This window comes from Salmo salar, chromosome 09 (assembly GCF_965601325.2).
Source record: "Salmo salar chromosome 09, fSalSal1, whole genome shotgun sequence".
NCBI lineage: Eukaryota > Metazoa > Chordata > Actinopteri > Salmoniformes > Salmonidae > Salmo > Salmo salar.
In genome coordinates this window covers 57,014,549-57,036,635 of record NC_138299.1, presented here as the reverse complement: position 1 = coordinate 57,036,635, position 22,087 = coordinate 57,014,549, and the positions used below count along the sequence as shown (strand labels likewise).

Below are 22,087 nucleotides of genomic sequence, written 5' to 3'. Positions count from 1 at the left end.
GCTTTTCATTTTAATTAATTTGTAAAAATGTTGAAAAACATCATTCCGCTTTGATATTATGGGGTGTGTAGGCCAGTAACAAAAAAAAAATCTACATTTTATGAGTTTTAAATTAATGCTGTAACACACCTCAAAATACGTCCTTTTGGAAACGGACATGCTGTCAGTATAGTGATGTAGGTCTTTACATGTTGTACACATGAAACTCTGAAATGTATCCAAAGCTGGTAGTAGAAACGTCTCCAGTCCCCACAAAATGGATTGTAACATTTTCATGTCTGCCTGCCTTCTATAACATGCTGTGTTTTATCTCCCTACCAGACAACCTGCAGATAGACTACCAGTTCACCTTCAGTCTGTCTCAGGAGGACGACTGCTGTTCTAACGTGTAGCTGTGTTTTATCTCCCTACCAGACAACCTGCTGATAGACTACCAGTTCACCTTCAGTCTGTCTCAGGAGGACGACCGATACTACACCTCCATCAACTTTGTAGCCACGCCCGAGGAGGTAGGACCACACCCATACTGCTGGGGTCAGAGGTTAGGGGTCAGGCCACGCCCGAGAAGGTAGGACCACACCCACGCTGCTGGGGGCAGGACAGCCATACTGCTGGGGTAATAGGTCAGCGGTTAGGCCACGCCTATGGAGGTAGAAACTAAACAGCAGAGACTAGATGTATTGACACATACAGTAACACATTCTCCTCTCCTCTCCTCTCCTCTCCTCTCCTCTCCTCTCCTCTCCTCTCCTCTCCTCTCCTCTCCTCTCCTCTCCTCTCCTCTCCTCTCCCCTCCCCTCGCCTCCTCTCCCCTCCCCTCCTCTCCCCTCCCCTCCCCTCTCCTCTCCTCTTCCTCTCCTCCGCAGCAGAATCGTGATCTGGTTGTGTTCATCAACGCCTCCAAGAACTTCAACCTCAACATCACCTGGGCCGCCAGCTTCACAGGTAACACAGCTTCACAGGTACCACACCTTAACACAGCTTCACAGGTACCACACCTTAACACAGCTTCACAGGTACCACACCTTAACACAGCTTCACAGGTACCACACCTTAACACAGCTTCTCAGGTACCACACCTTAACACAGCTTCACAGGTACCACACCTTAACACAGCTTCACAGGTACCACACCTTAACACAGCTTCACAGGTACCACACCTTAACACAGCTTCACAGGTACCGCTCGTTATTCGCTCTATAGTTAAAAAAAACATGGCATATGTTCGCACTGTTTTCAATCTCCCCTCCTTGGAGCCAGATGAGAGAACATACTTTAATTAAACCTTGTTTATAAACCTCGTCTCTTCCTCAGTAGGGACCCAAACAGGTGAGGAGATCCCCATTGTCTCCAGGAGCAACATCAAGGAGTTTAAAGACAGTTTCTCCAACGAGAACTTTGACTTCCGCAACAACCCAAACATCACCTTCTTCGTCTATGTCAGCAACTTCACCTGGCCCATCAAGATACAAGTAGGTGACATGAGATATGAGACGCACGTACATTCACACACACACACACACACACACACACACACACACACACACACACACACACACACACACACACACACACACACACACACACATGCACGTAAACACACACACACACAAACACACACACACACACATGCACGTAAACACACACACACGTGCGCACACCTCATCTTAGCTGTCCATCGAAGACGATTCCGACAATGCTTCTGTTGTGGATGGGGATGGAATGGGAGGTAGGGGATGGGAGGTAGGGGATGGAATGGGAGGTAGGGGATGGGAGGTAGGGGATGGAATGGGAGGTAGGGGATGGAATGGGAGGTAGGGGAGGGAATGGGAGGTAGAGGATGGAATGGGAGGTAGGGAATGGGAGGTAGGGGATGGAATGGGAGGTAGGGGAGGGAATGGGAGGTAGGGGATGGAATGGCAGGTAGGGGATGGAATGGGAGGTAGGGGATGGAATGGGAGGAGGGGTTGGAATGGGAGGTAGGGGATGGAATGGGAGGTAAGGGATGGAATGGGAGGTAGGGGATGGAATGGGAGGTAGAGGATGGAATGGGAGGTAGGGGAGGGAATGGGAGGTAGGGGATGGAATGGGAGGTAGAGGATGGAATGGGAGGTAGGGGATGGAATGGGAGGTAGGGGATGGAATGGGAGGTAGACGATGGAATGGGAGGTAGGGAGGGCATGGGAGGTAGAGGATGGGAGGGGGGATGGGAGGTAGGGGATGGGAGGAAGGGGATGGGAGGTAGGGGATGGGAGGAAGGGGATGGGAGGTAGAGGATGGGAGGTAGGGGATGGGAGGTAGGGGATGGGAGATAGGGGATGGGAGGTAGAGGATGGGAGAAGGGGATGGAATGGGAGTTAGGGGATGGAATGGGAGGAAGGGATGGGAGGTAGAGGATGGGAGGAAGGGGATGGGAGGTAGGGGATGGGAGGAAGGGTATGGGAGGTAGGGGATGGAAGGTAGGGGATGGGAGGTAGAGGATGGGAGGTAGGGGATGGAATGGGAGGTAGGGGATGGAATGGGAGGTAGAGGATGGGAGGTAGGGGATGGAATGGGAGGTAGAGGATGGAATGGGAGGTAGGGGATGGAATGGGAGGAAGGGGATGGGAGGTAGAGGATGGGAGGAAGGGGATGGGAGGTAGGGGATGGGAGGTAGGGGATGGGAGATAGGGGATGGGAGGTAGAGGATGGGAGGTAGGGGATGGAATGGGAGGTAGAGGATGGAATGGGAGGTAGAGGATGGAATGGGAGGTAGGGGATGGAATGTGAGGTAGAGGATGGAATGGGAGGTAGGGGATGGAATGGGAGGTAGGGGATGGCATGGGAGGTAGAGGATGGGATGGGAGGTAGGGGATGGAATGGGAGGTAGGGGATGGAATGGGAGGTAGAGGATGGAATGGGAGGTAGGGGATGGAATGGGAGGTAGAGGATGGAATGGGAGGTAGGGGATGGAATGGGAGGTAGGGGATGGAATGGGAGGTGGAGGATGGAATGGGAGGTAGGGGATGGAATGGGATGTAGGGGATGGAATGGGATGTAGGGGCTGGGTTAGCCCTTCATCTGGAGGCCGATGCTACAGCACTCTAGTGCAGCTGCGCGTTGGTGTCTGGGTGCATCTCTTCTGTATGATGGTATTACAGTACAGCTGCTGAACCCTTCTGGCACAGGTGGAGTGCCAGGTGAGGGCCAGGTGGAGTGCCAGGTACACTGCCAGGTAGAGTGCCGGGTAGACTGCCAGGTAGGCTGCCAGGTAGACTGCCAGGTACACTGCCAGGTAGACTGCCATGTAGGCTGCCAGGTACACTGCCAGGTGGACTGCCAGGTAGACTGCCAGGTAGACGGCCAGGTGGATGCCAGGTAGACTGCCAGATGGACTGGGGGATGTTACAGTGCTAGGGTTACCAGGCTGGAGGGGGGGAGGGGGGATGTTACAGTGCTAGGGTTACCAGGTTGGAGGGGGGGAGGGGGGGAGGGGGGGATGTTACAGTGCTAGGGTTACCAGGCTGGAGGGGGGGAGGGGGGGATGTTACAGTGCTAGGGTTACCAGGCTGGAGGGGGGAGGGGGGGATGTTACAGTGCTAGGGTTACCAGGCTGGAGGGGGGAGGGGGGATGTTTCAGTGCTAGGGTTACCAGGCTGGAGGGGGGATGTTACAGTGCTAGGGTTACCAGGCTGGAGGGGGGAGGGGGGATGTTACAGTGCTAGGGTTACCAGGCTGGAGGGGGGATGTTACAACGCTTCAGCAAATCCTCGAATAATTTCTTTCTGACCTTGTAAAGACACAGACAGTGTTGTGTTCTGCCACCTTGGTGTGGGTCTTGAAGCAGCTTTACAATCTGCATATTTGGAGCTGTGGAAGGGATAGAGCATTACCCTGGCAACTAAAAGGAGGGAGATAGCATTATCCTGGCAACTAAAAGGTGGGAGATATCATTACCCTGGCAACTAAAAGGAGGGAGATAGCATTATCCTGGCAACTGAAAGGAGGGAGATAGCAATTACCCTGGCAACTGAAAGGAGGGAGATAGCATTACCCTGGCAACTAAAAGGAGGGAGATAGCATTACCCTGGCAACTAAAAGGAGGGAGATAGCATTATCCTGGCAACTAAAATGAGGGAGATAGCATTATCCTGGCAGCTAAAAGGAGGTAGATAGCATTACCCTGGCAACTGAAATGAGGGAGATAGCATTACCCTGGCAACTAAAAGGAGGGAGATACCATTACTTTGGCAACTGAAAGGAGGGAGATATCATTAACCTGGCAACTGAAAGGAGGGCGATAGCATTACTCTGGCAACTGAAAGGAGGGAGATAGCATTACCCTGGCAACTGAAATGAGGGAGATAGCATTACCCTGGCAACTGAAAGGAGGGAGATAGCATTACCCTGGCAACTGAAAGGAGGGAGATAGAATTACCCTGGCAACTGAAAGGAGAGAGATAGCATTTTCCTGGCAACTGAAAGGAGGGAGATAGCATTACCTTGGCAACTGAAAGGAGGGAGATAGCATTACCCTGGCAACTGAAATTAGGGAGATAACATTACATTGGCAACTGAAAGGAGGGAGATAGCATTACCCTGGCAACTGAAAGGAGGGAGATAGCATTACCCTGGCAACTGAAAGGAGCGAGATAGCATTACCCTGTCAACTGAAATTAGGGAGATACCATTACCTTGGCAACTGAAAGGAGGGAGATAGCATTACCCTGGCAACTGAAAGGAGGGAGATAGCATTACCCTGGCAACTGAAAGGAGGGAGATAGCATTACCCTGGCAACTGAAAGGAGGGAGATAGCATTACCCTGGCAACTGAACGGAGGGAGATAGCATTACCCTGGCAACTGAAAGGAGGGAGATAGCATTACCCTGGCAACTGAAAGGAGGGATATATCATTACCCTGGCAACTGAAAGGAGGGAGATAGCATTACCCTGGCAACTGAATGGAGGGAGATAGCATTACCCTGGCAACTGAACGGAGGGAGATAGCATTACCCTGGCAACTGAACGGAGGGAGATAGCATTACCCTGGCAACTGAATGGAGGGAGATAGCATTACCCTGGCAACTGAAAGGAGGGATATATCATTACCCTGGCAACTAAAATGAGGGAGATAGCATTACCCTGGCAACTGAAATGAGGAAGATAACATTACCTTGGCAACTGAAAGGATGGAGATAGCATTACCCTGGCAACTGAACGGAGGGAGATAGCATTACACTGGCAACTGAAAGGAGGGAGATAGCGCTGCTGTTACCACAAGCACCTTATTCTTGAAAGATGATAACAGTATTGGCATCATTCATGATTTGATACGGAGGTGCAAGCGACTCAAAAAAATGTTTAGGCCTTTGATCGCCTGGTGAAACTCAGAAAACTGTAGCGGGGAGTCAAATTCTGGGAGTGTCTCCACGATGAGTGGGTCTGTTGGGTTGGTGTGATCGAGGGTGTTTCCAAAGTGCTCTGCCTATCTCTCCAAAATCGTTTTGGTGGTCCTTGAAAGGTGTGTTTCCATGGGCAGGCCCGGGATGATAGTTTGTTTCTGAGGGCCGTAGAGGGCTTTGATGGCATCGGGGATACTGGAGTGATGGAGGTATATATGTATAGGGGGAAGGAGACAGGGATACTGGAGTGATGGAGGTATATATGTATAGGGGGAAGGAGACAGGTATACCGGAGTGATGGAGGTAGATATGTATAGGGGACAGGGATACTGGAGTGATGGAGGTAGATATGTATAGGGGGAAGGAGACAGGGGTACTGGAGTGATTGAGGTAGATTTGTATAGGGGGAAGGAGACAGGGATACTGGAGTGATGGAGGTAGATATGTATAGGTGACAGGGATACTGGAGTGATGGAGGTAGATATGTATAGGGGGAAGGAGACAGGTATACTGGAGTGATGGAGGTAGATATGTATAGGGGACAGGGATACTGGAGTGATGGAGGTAGATATGTATAGGGGGAAGGAGACAGATGCTGGAGTGATGGAGGTAGATATGTATAGGGGGAAGGTGACAGGGATACTGGAGTGATGGAGGTAAATATGTATAGGGGACAGGGATACTGGAGTGATGGAGGTAGATATATATAGGGGTAAGGGGACAGGAATACTGGAGTGATGGAGGTAGATATGTATAGGGGGAAGGTGACAGGGATACTGGAGTGATGGAGGTAGATATGTATAGGGGACAGGGATACTGGAGTGATGGAGGTAGATATGTATAGGGGGAAGGTGACAGGGATACTGGAGTGATGGAGGTAGATATGTATAGGGGACAGGGATACTGGAGTGATGGAGGTAGATATGTATAGGGGGAAGGGGACAGGGAGACTGGACTGATGGAGGTAGATATGTATAGGGGGAAGGAGACAGGGATACTGGAGTGATGGAGGTAGATATGTATAGGGGGAAGGAGACAGGTATACTGGAGTGATGGAGGTAGATATGTATTGGGGACAGGGATACTGGAGTGATGGAGGTAGATATGTATAGGGGACAGGGATACTGGAGTGATGGAGTGATAGAGGTAGATATGTATAGGGGGAAGGAGACAGGGATACTGGAGTGATGGAGGTAGATATGTATAGGGGGAAGGAGACAGGGATACTGGAGTGATGGAGGTAGATATGTATAGGGGACAGGGATACTGGAGTGATGGAGGTAGATATATATAGGGGTAAGGGGACAGGAATACTGGAGTGATGGAGGTAGATATGTATAGGGGGAAGGTGACAGGGATACTGGAGTGATGGAGGTAGATATGTATAGGGGGAAGGAGACAGGGATACTGGAGTGATGGAGGTAGATATGTATAGGGGGAAGGAGACAGGGATACTGGAGTGATGGAGGTAGATATGTATAGGGGGAAGGAGACAGGGCTATTGGAGTGATGGAGGTAGATATGTATAGGGGGAAGGAGACAGAGATACTGGAGTGATGGAGGTAGATATGTATAGGGGGAAGGAGACAGGGATACTGGAGTGATGGAGGTAGATATGTATAGGGGGAAGGAGACAGGTATACTGGAGTGATGGAGGTAGATATGTATAGGGGACAGGGATACTGGAGTGATGGAGGTAGATATGTATAGGGGGAAGGAGACAGGGATACTGGAGTGAAGGAGGTAGATATGTATAGGGGTAAGGGGACAGGGATACTGGAGTGATGGAGGTAGATATGTACTGGGGACAGGGATACTGGAGTGATGGAGGTAGATATGTATAGGGGGAAGGTGACAGGGATACTGGAGTGATGGAGGTAGATATGTATAGGGGACAGGGATACTGGAGTGATGGAGGTAGTTATGTATAGGGGGAGGGGACAGGGATACTGGAGTGATGGAGGTAGATATGTATAGGGGGAAGGAGACAGGGATACTGGAGTGATGGAGGTAGATATGTATAGGGGACAGGGATACTGGAGTGATGGAGGTAGATATGTATAGGGGTAAGGGGACAGGGATACTGGAGTGATGGAGGTAGATATGTATAGGGGGAAGGTGAAAGGGATACTGGAGTGATGGAGGTAGATATGTATAGGGGGAAGGAGACATGGATACTGGAGTGATGGAGGTAGATATGTATAGGGGGAAGGTGAAAGGGATACTGGAGTGATGGAGGTAGATATGTATAGGGGGAAGGAGACATGGATACTGGAGTGATGGAGGTAGATATGTATAGGGGTAAGGGGACAGGGATACTGGAGTGATGGAGGTAGATATGTATAGGGGGAAGGTGAAAGGGATACTGGAGTGATGGAGGTAGATATGTATAGGGGGAAGGAGACATGGATACTGGAGTGATGGAGGTAGATATGTATATGAGGAAGGAGACAGGGATACTGGAGTGATGGAGGTATATATGTATAGGGGGAAGGAGACAGGTATACCGGAGTGATGGAGGTAGATATGTATAGGGGACAGGGATACTGGAGTGATGGAGATAGATATGTATAGGGGTAAGGGGACAGGGATACTGGAGTGATGGAGGTATATATGTATAGGGGGAAGGAGACAGGGATACTGGAGTGATGGAGGTATATATGTATAGGGGGAAGGAGACAGGTATACCGGAGTGATGGAGGTAGATATGTATAGGGGACAGGGATACTGGAGTGATGGAGGTAGATATGTATAGGGGGAAGGAGACAGGGGTACTGGAGTGATTGAGGTAGATTTGTATAGGGGGAAGGAGACAGGGATACTGGAGTGATGGAGGTAGATATGTATAGGTGACAGGGATACTGGAGTGATGGAGGTAGATATGTATAGGGGGAAGGAGACAGGTATACTGGAGTGATGGAGGTAGATATGTATAGGGGACAGGGATACTGGAGTGATGGAGGTAGATATGTATAGGGGGAAGGAGAGAGATGCTGGAGTGATGGAGGTAGATATGTATAGGGGGAAGGTGACAGGGATACTGGAGTGATGGAGGTAGATATGTATAGGGGACAGGGATACTGGAGTGATGGAGGTAGATATATATAGGGGTAAGGGGACAGGAATACTGGAGTGATGGAGGTAGATATGTATAGGGGGAAGGTGACAGGGATACTGGAGTGATGGAGGTAGATATGTATAGGGGACAGGGATACTGGAGTGATGGAGATAGATATGTATAGGGGTAAGGGGACAGGGATACTGGAGTGATGGAGGTATATATGTATAGGGGGAAGGAGACAGGGATACTGGAGTGATGGAGGTATATATGTATAGGGGGAAGGAGACAGGTATACCGGAGTGATGGAGGTAGATATGTATAGGGGACAGGGATACTGGAGTGATGGAGGTAGATATGTATAGGGGGAAGGAGACAGGGGTACTGGAGTGATTGAGGTAGATTTGTATAGGGGGAAGGAGACAGGGATACTGGAGTGATGGAGGTAGATATGTATAGGTGACAGGGATACTGGAGTGATGGAGGTAGATATGTATAGGGGGAAGGAGACAGGTATACTGGAGTGATGGAGGTAGATATGTATAGGGGACAGGGATACTGGAGTGATGGAGGTAGATATGTATAGGGGGAAGGAGACAGATGCTGGAGTGATGGAGGTAGATATGTATAGGGGGAAGGTGACAGGGATACTGGAGTGATGGAGGTAGATATGTATAGGGGACAGGGATACTGGAGTGATGGAGGTAGATATATATAGGGGTAAGGGGACAGGAATACTGGAGTGATGGAGGTAGATATGTATAGGGGGAAGGTGACAGGGATACTGGAGTGATGGAGGTAGATATGTATAGGGGACAGGGATACTGGAGTGATGGAGGTAGATATGTATAGGGGGAAGGTGACAGGGATACTGGAGTGATGGAGGTAGATATGTATAGGGGACAGGGATACTGGAGTGATGGAGGTAGATATGTATAGGGGGAAGGGGACAGGGAGACTGGACTGATGGAGGTAGATATGTATAGGGGGAAGGAGACAGGGATACTGGAGTGATGGAGGTAGATATGTATAGGGGGAAGGAGACAGGTATACTGGAGTGATGGAGGTAGATATGTATTGGGGACAGGGATACTGGAGTGATGGAGGTAGATATGTATAGGGGACAGGGATACTGGAGTGATGGAGTGATAGAGGTAGATATGTATAGGGGGAAGGAGACAGGGATACTGGAGTGATGGAGGTAGATATGTATAGGGGGAAGGAGACAGGGATACTGGAGTGATGGAGGTAGATATGTATAGGGGACAGGGATACTGGAGTGATGGAGGTAGATATATATAGGGGTAAGGGGACAGGAATACTGGAGTGATGGAGGTAGATATGTATAGGGGGAAGGTGACAGGGATACTGGAGTGATGGAGGTAGATATGTATAGGGGGAAGGAGACAGGGATACTGGAGTGATGGAGGTAGATATGTATAGGGGGAAGGAGACAGGGATACTGGAGTGATGGAGGTAGATATGTATAGGGGGAAGGAGACAGGGCTATTGGAGTGATGGAGGTAGATATGTATAGGGGGAAGGAGACAGAGATACTGGAGTGATGGAGGTAGATATGTATAGGGGGAAGGAGACAGGGATACTGGAGTGATGGAGGTAGATATGTATAGGGGGAAGGAGACAGGTATACTGGAGTGATGGAGGTAGATATGTATAGGGGACAGGGATACTGGAGTGATGGAGGTAGATATGTATAGGGGGAAGGAGACAGATGCTGGAGTGATGGAGGTAGATATGTATAGGGGGAAGGTGACAGGGATACTGGAGTGATGGAGTTAGATATGTATAGGGGACAGGGATACTGGAGTGATGGAGGTAGATATGTATAGGGGGAAGGAGACAGGTATACTGGAGTGATGGAGGTAGATATGTATAGGGGACAGGGATACTGGAGTGATGGAGGTAGATATGTATAGGGGGAAGGGGACAGGGATACTGGAGTGATGGAGGTAGATATGTATAGGGGGAAGGGGACAGGGATACTGGAGTGATGGAGGTAGATATGTATAGGCGGGTAAGGTGGACAAGGGAATACTGGAGTGATGGAGGTAGATATGTATAGGGGGAAGGAGACAGGGATACTGGAGGGATGGAGGTAGATATGTATAGGGGGAAGGAGACAGGGATACTGGAGTGATGGAGGTAGATATGTATAGGGGGAAGGAGACAGGTATACTGGAGTGATCGAGGTAGATTTGTATAGGGGACAGGGATACTGGAGTGATGGAGGTAAATATGTATAGGGGGAAGGTGACAGGGATACTGGAGTGATGGAGGTAGATATGTATAGGGGACAGGGATACTGGAGTGATGGAGGTAGATATGTATAGGGGGAAGGGGACAGGGAGACTGGACTGATGGAGGTAGATATGTATAGGGGGAAGGAGACAGGGATACTGGAGTGATGGAGGTAGATATGTATAGGGGGAAGGAGACAGGTATACTGGAGTGATGGAGGTAGATATGTATTGGGGACAGGGATACTGGAGTGATGGAGGTAGATATGTATAGGGGACAGGGATACTGGAGTGATGGAGTGATAGAGGTAGATATGTATAGGGGGAAGGAGACAGGGATACTGGAGTGATGGAGGTAGATATGTATAGGGGGAAGGAGACAGGGATACTGGAGTGATGGAGGTAGATATGTATAGGGGACAGGGATACTGGAGTGATGGAGGTAGATATATATAGGGGTAAGGGGACAGGAATACTGGAGTGATGGAGGTAGATATGTATAGGGGGAAGGTGACAGGGATACTGAAGTGATGGAGGTAGATATGTATAGGGGGAAGGAGACAGGGATACTGGAGTGATGGAGGTAGATTTGTATAGGGGACAGGGATACTGGAGTGATGGAGGTAGATATGTATAGTGGTAAGGGGACAGGGCTATTGGAGTGATGGAGGTAGATATGTATAGGGGGAAGGAGACAGAGATACTGGAGTGATGGAGGTAGATATGTATAGGGGGAAGGAGACAGGGATACTGGAGTGATGGAGGTAGATATGTATAGGGGGAAGGAGATAGGGATACTGGAGTGATGGAGGTAGATATGTATAGGGGGAAGGAGACAGGGATACTGGAGTGATGGAGGTAGATATGTATAGGGGGAAGGAGACTGGGATACTGGAGTGATGGAGGTAGATATGTATAGGGGGAAGGTGACAGAGATACTGGAGTGATGGAGGTAGATATGTATAGGGGGAAGGAGACAGGGATACTTGAGTGATGGAGGTAGATATGTATAGGGGGAAGGGGAAAGGGATACTGGAGTGATGGAGGTAGATATGTATAGGGGGAAGGAGACAGGTATACTGGAGTGATGGAGGTAGATATGTATAGGGGACAGGGATACTGGAGTGATGGAGGTAGATATGTATAGGGGGAAGGAGACAGATGCTGGAGTGATGGAGGTAGATATGTATAGGGGACAGGGATACTGGAGTGATGGAGGTAGATATGTATAGGGGGAAGGAGACAGAGATACTGGAGTGATGGAGGTAGATATGTATAGGGGGTAGGAGATAGGGATACTGGAGTGATGGAGGTAGATATGTATAGGGGGAAGGAGACAGGGATACTGGAGTGATGGAGGTAGATATGTATAGGGGGAAGGAGACTGGGATACTGGAGTGATGGAGGTAGATATGTATAGGGGACAGGGATACTGGAGTGATGGAGGTAGATATGTATGGGGGAAGGAGACAGGTATACTGGAGTGATGGAGGTAGATATGTATAGGGGACAGGGATACTGGAGTGATGGAGGTAGATATGTATAGGGGTAAGGGGACAGGGCTATTGGAGTGATGGAGGTAGATATGTATAGGGGGAAGGAGACAGAGATACTGGAGTGATGGAGGTAGATATGTATAGGGGGAAGGAGACAGGGATCCTGGAGTGATGGAGGTAGATATGTATAGGGGGAAGGAGACAGGGATACTGGAGTTATGGAGGTCGATATGTATAGGGGACAGGGATACTGGAGTGATATAGGTAGATATGTATAGGGGTAAGGGGACAGGGATACTGGAGTGATGGAGGTAGATATGTATAGGGGGAAGGAGACAGGGATACTGGAGTGATGGAGGTAGATATGTATAGGGGGAAGGAGACAGGGATACTGGAGTGATGGAGGTAGATATGTATAGGGGACAGGGATACTGGAGTGATGGAGGTAGATATGTATAGGGGTAAGGGGACAGGAATACTGGAGTGATGGAGGTAGATATGTATAGGGGGAAGGTGACAGGGATACTGGAGTGATGGAGGTAGATATGTATAGGGGTAAGGAGACAGGGATACTGGAGTGATGGAGGTAGATATGTATAGGGGGAAGGAGACAGGGATACTGGAGTGATGGAGGTAGATATGTATAGGGGGAAGGAGACAGGTATACTGGAGTGATGGAGGTAGATTTGTATAGGGGACAGGGATACTGGAGTGATGGAGGTAGATATGTATAGTGGTAAGGGGACAGGGCTATTGGAGTGATGGAGGTAGATATGTATAGGGGGAAGGAGACAGAGATACTGGAGTGATGGAGGTAGATATGTATAGGGGGAAGGAGACAGGGATACTGGAGTGATGGAGGTAGATATGTATAGGGGGAAGGAGATAGGGATACTGGAGTGATGGAGGTAGATATGTATAGGGGGAAGGAGACAGGGATACTGGAGTGATGGAGGTAGATATGTATAGGGGGAAGGAGACAGGGATACTGGAGTGATGGAGGTAGATATGTATAGGGGACAGGGATACTGGAGTGATGGAGGTAGATATGTATAGGGGGAAGGAGACAGGTATACTGGAGTGATGGAGGTAGATATGTATAGGGGACAGGGATACTGGAGTGATGGAGGTAGATATGTATAGGGGTAAGGGGACAGGGCTATTGGAGTGATGGAGGTAGATATGTATAGGGGGAAGGAGACAGAGATACTGGAGTGATGGAGGTAGATATGTATAGGGGGAAGGAGACAGGGATCCTGGAGTGATGGAGGTAGATATGTATAGGGGGAAGGAGACAGGGATACTGGAGTTATGGAGGTAGATATGTATAGGGGACAGGGATACTGGAGTGATATAGGTAGATATGTATAGGGGTAAGGGGACAGGGATACTGGAGTGATGGAGGTAGATATGTATAGGGGGAAGGAGACAGGGATACTGGAGTGATGGAGGTAGATATGTATAGGGGGAAGGAGACAGGGATACTGGAGTGATGGAGGTAGATATGTATAGGGGACAGGGATACTGGAGTGATGGAGGTAGATATGTATAGGGGTAAGGGGACAGGAATACTGGAGTGATGGAGGTAGATATGTATAGGGGGAAGGTGACAGGGATACTGGAGTGATGGAGGTAGATATGTATAGGGGGAAGGAGACAGGGATACTGGAGTGATGGAGGTAGATATGTATAGGGGGAAGGAGACAGGGATACTGGAGTGATGGAGGTAGATATGTATAGGGGGAAGGAGACAAGGAGACAGGGATACTGGAGTGATGGAGGTAGATATGTATAGGGGACAGGGATACTGGAGTGATGGAGGTAGATATGTATAGGGGGAAGGAGACAGGTATACTGGAGTGATGGAGGTAGATATGTATAGGGGACAGGGATACTGGAGTGATGGAGGTAGATATGTATAGGGGTAAGGGGACAGGGCTATTGGAGTGATGGAGGTAGATATGTATAGGGGGAAGGAGACAGAGATACTGGAGTGATGGAGGTAGATATGTATAGGGGGAAGGAGACAGGGATCCTGGAGTGATGGAGGTAGATATGTATAGGGGGAAGGAGACAGGGATACTGGAGTTATGGAGGTAGATATGTATAGGGGACAGGGATACTGGAGTGATATAGGTAGATATGTATAGGGGTAAGGGGACAGGGATACTGGAGTGATGGAGGTAGATATGTATAGGGGGAAGGAGACAGGGATACTGGAGTGATGGAGGTAGATATGTATAGGGGGAAGGAGACAGGGATACTGGAGTGATGGAGGTAGATATGTATAGGGGACAGGGATACTGGAGTGATGGAGGTAGATATGTATAGGGGTAAGGGGACAGGAATACTGGAGTGATGGAGGTAGATATGTATAGGGGGAAGGTGACAGGGATACTGGAGTGATGGAGGTAGATATGTATAGGGGGAAGGAGACAGGGATACTGGAGTGATGGAGGTAGATATGTATAGGGGGAAGGAGACAGGGATACTGGAGTGATGGAGGTAGATATGTATAGGGGGAAGGAGACAGGTATACTGGAGTGATGGAGGTAGATTTGTATAGGGGACAGGGATACTGGAGTGATGGAGGTAGATATGTATAGGGGGAAGGAGACAGGTATACTGGAGTGATGGAGGTAGATATGTATAGGGGACAGGGATACTGGAGTGATGGAGGTAGATATGTATAGGGGTAAGGGGACAGGGCTATTGGAGTGATGGAGGTAGATATGTATAGGGGGAAGGAGACAGAGATACTGGAGTGATGGAGGTAGATATGTATAGGGGGAAGGAGACAGGGATCCTGGAGTGATGGAGGTAGATATGTATAGGGGGAAGGAGACAGGGATACTGGAGTTATGGAGGTAGATATGTATAGGGGACAGGGATACTGGAGTGATATAGGTAGATATGTATAGGGGTAAGGGGACAGGGATACTGGAGTGATGGAGGTAGATATGTATAGGGGGAAGGAGACAGGGATACTGGAGTGATGGAGGTAGATATGTATAGGGGGAAGGAGACAGGGATACTGGAGTGATGGAGGTAGATATGTATAGGGGACAGGGATACTGGAGTGATGGAGGTAGATATGTATAGGGGTAAGGGGACAGGAATACTGGAGTGATGGAGGTAGATATGTATAGGGGGAAGGTGACAGGGATACTGGAGTGATGGAGGTAGATATGTATAGGGGGAAGGAGACAGGGATACTGGAGTGATGGAGGTAGATATGTATAGGGGGAAGGAGACAGGGATACTGGAGTGATGGAGGTAGATATGTATAGGGGGAAGGAGACAGGTATACTGGAGTGATGGAGGTAGATTTGTATAGGGGACAGGGATACTGGAGTGATGGAGGTAGATATGTATAGGGGGAAGGAGACAGGTATACTGGAGTGATGGAGGTAGATATGTATAGGGGACAGGGATACTGGAGTGATGGAGGTAGATATGTATAGGGTTAGGGGACAGGGCTATTGGAGTGATGGAGGTAGATATGTATAGGGGGAAGGAGACAGAGATACTGGAGTGATGGAGGTAGATATGTATAGGGGGAAGGAGACAGGGATCCTGGAGTGATGGAGGTAGATATGTATAGGGGGAAGGAGACAGGGATACTGGAGTTATGGAGGTAGATATGTATAGGGGACAGGGATACTGGAGTGATATAGGTAGATATGTATAGGGGTAAGGGGACAGGGATACTGGAGTGATGGAGGTAGATATGTATAGGGGTAAGGGGACAGGAATACTGGAGTGATGGAGGTAGATATGTATAGGGGGAAGGTGACAGGGATACTGGAGTGATGGAGGTAGATATGTATAGGGGTAAGGAGACAGGGATACTGGAGTGATGGAGGTAGATATGTATAGGGGGAAGGAGACAGGTATACTGGAGTGATGGAGGTAGATTTGTATAGGGGACAGGGATACTGGAGTGATGGAGGTAGATATGTATAGTGGTAAGGGGACAGGGCTATTGGAGTGATGGAGGTAGATATGTATAGGGGGAAGGAGACAGAGATACTGGAGTGATGGAGGTAGATATGTATAGGGGGAAGGAGACAGGGATACTGGAGTGATGGAGGTAGATATGTATAGGGGGAAGGAGATAGGGATACTGGAGTGATGGAGGTAGATATGTATAGGGGGAAGGAGACAGGGATACTGGAGTGATGGAGGTAGATATGTATAGGGGGAAGGAGACAGGGATACTGGAGTGATGGAGGTAGATATGTATAGGGGACAGGGATACTGGAGTGATGGAGGTAGATATGTATAGGGGGAAGGAGACAGGTATACTGGAGTGATGGAGGTAGATATGTATAGGGGACAGGGATACTGGAGTGATGGAGGTAGATATGTATAGGGGTAAGGGGACAGGGCTATTGGAGTGATGGAGGTAGATATGTATAGGGGGAAGGAGACAGAGATACTGGAGTGATGGAGGTAGATATGTATAGGGGGAAGGAGACAGGGATCCTGGAGTGATGGAGGTAGATATGTATAGGGGGAAGGAGACAGGGATACTGGAGTTATGGAGGTAGATATGTATAGGGGACAGGGATACTGGAGTGATATAGGTAGATATGTATAGGGGTAAGGGGACAGGGATACTGGAGTGATGGAGGTAGATATGTATAGGGGGAAGGAGACAGGGATACTGGAGTGATGGAGGTAGATATGTATAGGGGGAAGGAGACAGGGATACTGGAGTGATGGAGGTAGATATGTATAGGGGACAGGGATACTGGAGTGATGGAGGTAGATATGTATAGGGGTAAGGGGACAGGAATACTGGAGTGATGGAGGTAGATATGTATAGGGGGAAGGTGACAGGGATACTGGAGTGATGGAGGTAGATATGTATAGGGGGAAGGAGACAGGGATACTGGAGTGATGGAGGTAGATATGTATAGGGGGAAGGAGACAGGGATACTGGAGTGATGGAGGTAGATATGTATAGGGGGAAGGAGACAGGTATACTGGAGTGATGGAGGTAGATTTGTATAGGGGACATGGATACTGGAGTGATGGAGGTAGATATGTATAGTGGTAAGGGGACAGGGCTATTGGAGTGATGGAGGTAGATATGTATAGGGGGAAGGAGACAGAGATACTGGAGTGATGGAGGTAGATATGTATAGGGGGAAGGAGACAGGGATACTGGAGTGATGGAGGTAGATATGTATAGGGGGAAGGAGATAGGGATACTGGAGTGATGGAGGTAGATATGTATAGGGGGAAGGAGACAGGGATACTGGAGTGATGGAGGTAGATATGTATAGGGGGAAGGAGACAGGGATACTGGAGTGATGGAGGTAGATATGTATAGGTGACAGGGATACTGGAGTGATGGAGGTAGATATGTATAGGGGGAAGGAGACAGGTATACTGGAGTGATGGAGGTAGATATGTATAGGGGACAGGGATACTGGAGTGATGGAGGTAGATATGTATAGGGGTAAGGGGACAGGGCTATTGGAGTGTTGGAGGTAGATATGTATAGGGGGAAGGAGACAGAGATACTGGAGTGATGGAGGTAGATATGTATAGGGGGAAGGAGACAGGGATCCTGGAGTGATGGAGGTAGATATGTATAGGGGGAAGGAGACAGGGATACTGGAGTGATGGAGGTAGATATGTATAGGGGGAAGGAGACATGGATACTGGAGTGATGGAGGTAGATATGTATAAGGGGAAGGGGAAAGGGATACTGGAGTGATGGAGGTAGATATGTATAGGGGGAAGGAGACATGGATACTGGAGTGATGGAGGTAGATATGTATAGGGAAACAGGGATACTGGAGTGATGGAGGTAGATATATATAGGGGTAAAGGGACAGGGATCCTGGAGTGATGGAGGTAGATATGTATATGGGTAAGGGGACAAGGATACTAGAGTGATGGAGGTAGATATGTATAGGGGGAAGGTGACAGGGATACTGGAGTAATGGAGGTAGGTTTGTATAGGGGACAGGGATACTGGAGTGATGGAGGTAGATATGTATAGGGGGAAGGGGACAGGGATACTGAAGTGATGGAGGTAGATATGTATAGTGGGAAGGAGACAGGGATACTGGAGTGATGGAGGTAGATATATATAGGGGTAAGGGGAGAGGTATAGTGGAGTGATGGAGGTAGATATGTATAGGGGGAAGGAGACAGGGGTACTGGAGTGATGGAGGTAGATTTGTATATGGGACAGGGATACTGGAGTGATGGAGGTAGATATGTATATGGGACAGGGATACTGGAGTGATGGAGGTAGATATGTATAGGGGACAGTGGACAGGGATACTGGAGTGATGGAGGTAAATATGTATAGGGGGAAGGGGACAGGGATACTGGAGTGATGGAGGTAGATATGTATAGGGGGAAGGAGACAGGGATACTGGAGTGAAGGAGGTAGATATGTATAGGGATAAGGGGACAGGGATACTGGAGTGATGGAGGTAGATATGTATAGGGGACAGGGATACTGGAGTGATGGAGGTAGATATGTATAGGGGGAAGGTGACAGGGATACTGGAGTGATGGAGGTAGATATGTATAGGGGACAGGGATACTGGAGTGATGGAGGTAGATATGTATAGGGGGAAGGGGACAGGGATACTGGGGTGATGGAGGTAGATATGTATAGGGGGAAGGAGACAGGGATACTGGAGTGATGGAGGTAGATATGTATAGGGGGAAGGAGACAGGGATACTGGAGTGATGGAGGTAGATATGTATAGGGGACAGGGATACTGGAGTGATTGAGGTAGATATGTATAGGGGTAAGGGGACAGGGATACTGGAGTGATGGAGGTAGATATGTATAGGGGGAAGGTGAAAGGGATAATGGAGTTATAGAGGTAGATATGTATAGTGGGAAGGAGACATGGATACTGGAGTGATGGAGGTAGATATGTATATGAGGAAGGAGACAGGGATACTGGAGTCATGGAGGTATATATGTATAGGGGGAAGGAGACAGGTATACCGGAGTGATGGAGGTAGATATGTATAGGGGACAGGGATACTGGAGTGATGGAGGTAGATATGTATAGGGGTAAGGGGACAGGGATACTGGAGTGATGGAGGTATATATGTATAGGGGGAAGGAGACAGGGATACTGGAGTGATGGAGGTATATATGTATAGGGGGAAGGAGACAGGTATACCGGAGTGATGGAGGTAGATATGTATAGGGGACAGGGATACTGGAGTGATGGAGGTAAATATGTATAGGGGGAAGGGGACAGGGATACTGGAGTGATGGAGGTAGATATGTATAGGGGGAAGGAGACAGGGATACTGGAGTGAAGGAGGTAGATATGTATAGGGGTAAGGGGACAGGGATACTGGAGTGATGGAGGTAGATATGTATAGGGGACAGGGATACTGGAGTGATGGAAGTAGATATGTATAGGGGGAAGGTGACAGGGATACTGGAGTGATGGAGGTAGATATGTAATAGGGACAGGGATACTGGAGTGATGGAGGTAGATATGTATAGGGGGAAGGGGACAGGGATACTGGAGTGATGGAGGTAGATATGTATAGGGGGAAGGAGACAGGGATACTGGAGTGATGGAGGTAGATATGTATATGAGGAAGGAGACAGGGATACTGGAGTCATGGAGGTATATATGTATAGGGGGAAGGAGACAGGTATACCGGAGTGATGGAGGTAGATATGTATAGGGGACAGGGATACTGGAGTGATGGAGGTAGATATGTATAGGGGTAAGGGGACAGGGATACTGGAGTGATGGAGGTATATATGTATAGGGGGAAGGAGACAGGGATACTGGAGTGATGGAGGTATATATGTATAGGGGGAAGGAGACAGGTATACCGGAGTGATGGAGGTAGATATGTATAGGGGACAGGGATACTGGAGTGATGGAGGTAAATATGTATAGGGGGAAGGGGACAGGGATACTGGAGTGATGGAGGTAGATATGTATAGGGGGAAGGAGACAGGGATACTGGAGTGAAGGAGGTAGATATGTATAGGGGTAAGGGGACAGGGATACTGGAGTGATGGAGGTAGATATGTATAGGGGACAGGGATACTGGAGTGATGGAGGTAGATATGTATAGGGGGAAGGTGACAGGGATACTGGAGTGATGGAGGTAGATATGTATAGGGGGAAGGAGACAGGGATACTGGGGGTGATGGAGGTAGATATGTATAGGGGGAAGGAGACAGGGATACTGGAGTGATGGAGGTAGATATGTATAGGGGACAGGGATACTGGAGTGATTGAGGTAGATATGTATAGGGGTAAGGGGACAGGGATACAGGAGTGATGGAGGTAGATATGTATAGGGGGAAGGTGAAAGGGATAATGGAGTTATAGAGGTAGATATGTATAGTGGGAAGGAGACATGGATACTGGAGTGATGGAGGTAGATATGTATATGAGGTATTAGACAGGGATACTGGAGTCATGGAGGTATATATGTATAGGGGGAAGGAGACAGGTATACCGGAGTGATGGAGGTAGATATGTATAGGGGACAGGGATACTGGAGTTATGGAGGTAGATATGTATAGGGGTAAGGGGACAGGGATACTGGAGTGATGGAGGTATATATGTATAGGGGGAAGGAGACAGGGATACTGGAGTGATGGAGGTATATATGTATAGGGGGAAGGAGACAGGTATACCGGAGTGATGGAGGTAGATATGTATAGGGGACAGGGATACTGGAGTGATGGAGGTAGATATGTATAGGGGGAAGGAGACAGGGGTACTGGAGTGATTGAGGTAGATTTGTATAGGGGGAAGGAGACAGGGATACTGGAGTGATGGAAGTAGATATGTATAGGTGATAGGGATACTGGAGTGATGGAGGTAGATATGTATAGGGGGAAGGAGACAGGTATACTGGAGTGATGGAGGTAGATATGTATAGGGGACAGGGATACTGGAGTGATGGAGGTAGATATGTATAGGGGGAAGGAGACAGATGCTGGAGTGATGGAGGTAGATATGTATAGGGGGAAGGTGACAGGGATACTGGAGTGATGGAGTTAGATATGTATAGGGGACAGGGATACTGGAGTGATGGAGGTAGATATGTATAGGGGGAAGGAGACAGGTATACTGGAGTGATGGAGGTAGATATGTATAGGGGACAGGGATACTGGAGTGATGGAGGTAGATATGTATAGGGGACAGGGATACTGGAGTGATGGAGTAATGGAGGTAGATATGTATAGGGGGAAGGAGACAGGGATACTGGAGGGATGGAGGTAGATATGTATAGGGGGAAGGGGACAGGGACTGGAGTGATGGAGGTAGATATGTATAGGGGACAGGGATACTGGAGTGATGGAGGTAGATATGTATAGGGGTAAGGGGACAGGAATACTGGAGTGATGGAGGTAGATATGTATAGGGGGAAGGAGACAGGGATACTGGAGTGATGGAGGTAGATATGTATAGGGGGAAGGAGACAGGGATACTGGAGTGATGGAGGTAGATATGTACAGGGGACAGGGATACTGGAGTGATGGAGGTAGATATATATAGGGGTAAGGGGACAGGGATACTGGAGTGATGGAGGTAGACATGTATAGGGGGAATGTGACAGGGATACTGGAGTGATGGAGGTAGATATGTATATGGGGAAGGAGACAGGGATACTGGAGTGATGGAGTTAGATATGTATAGGGGCCAGGGATACTGGAGTGAAGGAGGTAGATATGTATAGGGGTAAGGGGACAGGGATACTGGAGTGATGGAGGTAGATATGTATAGGGGACAGGAATACTGGAGTGATGGAGGTAGATATATATATATAGGGGTAAGGGGACAGGGATACAGGAGTGATGGAGGTAGATATGTATAGGGGAAGGTGACAGGGATACTGGAGTGATGGAGGTAGAT

General features: G+C 48.7%; 1 protein-coding gene across 5 annotated transcripts in view; it reads left to right on the top strand.

Annotated features, from left to right (window-relative positions):
* LOC106591480 (attractin) overlaps positions 1-22,087 on the top strand; it is a 752,137-nt gene that overhangs the window by 410,105 nt on the left and 319,945 nt on the right. For 2 of the 5 annotated variants that reach the window (XM_045723805.2, XM_045723800.2), the window contains exons 22-24: positions 415-509; positions 867-945; positions 1,315-1,472. In XM_045723805.2, the coding sequence (XP_045579761.1) occupies positions 415-509; positions 867-945; positions 1,315-1,472 (332 nt within the window). The remainder of the gene's footprint in view (positions 1-414; positions 510-866; positions 946-1,314; positions 1,473-22,087) is intronic. The other 3 variants (XM_045723804.2, XM_045723802.2, XM_045723803.2) reach the window with 3 other exon arrangements.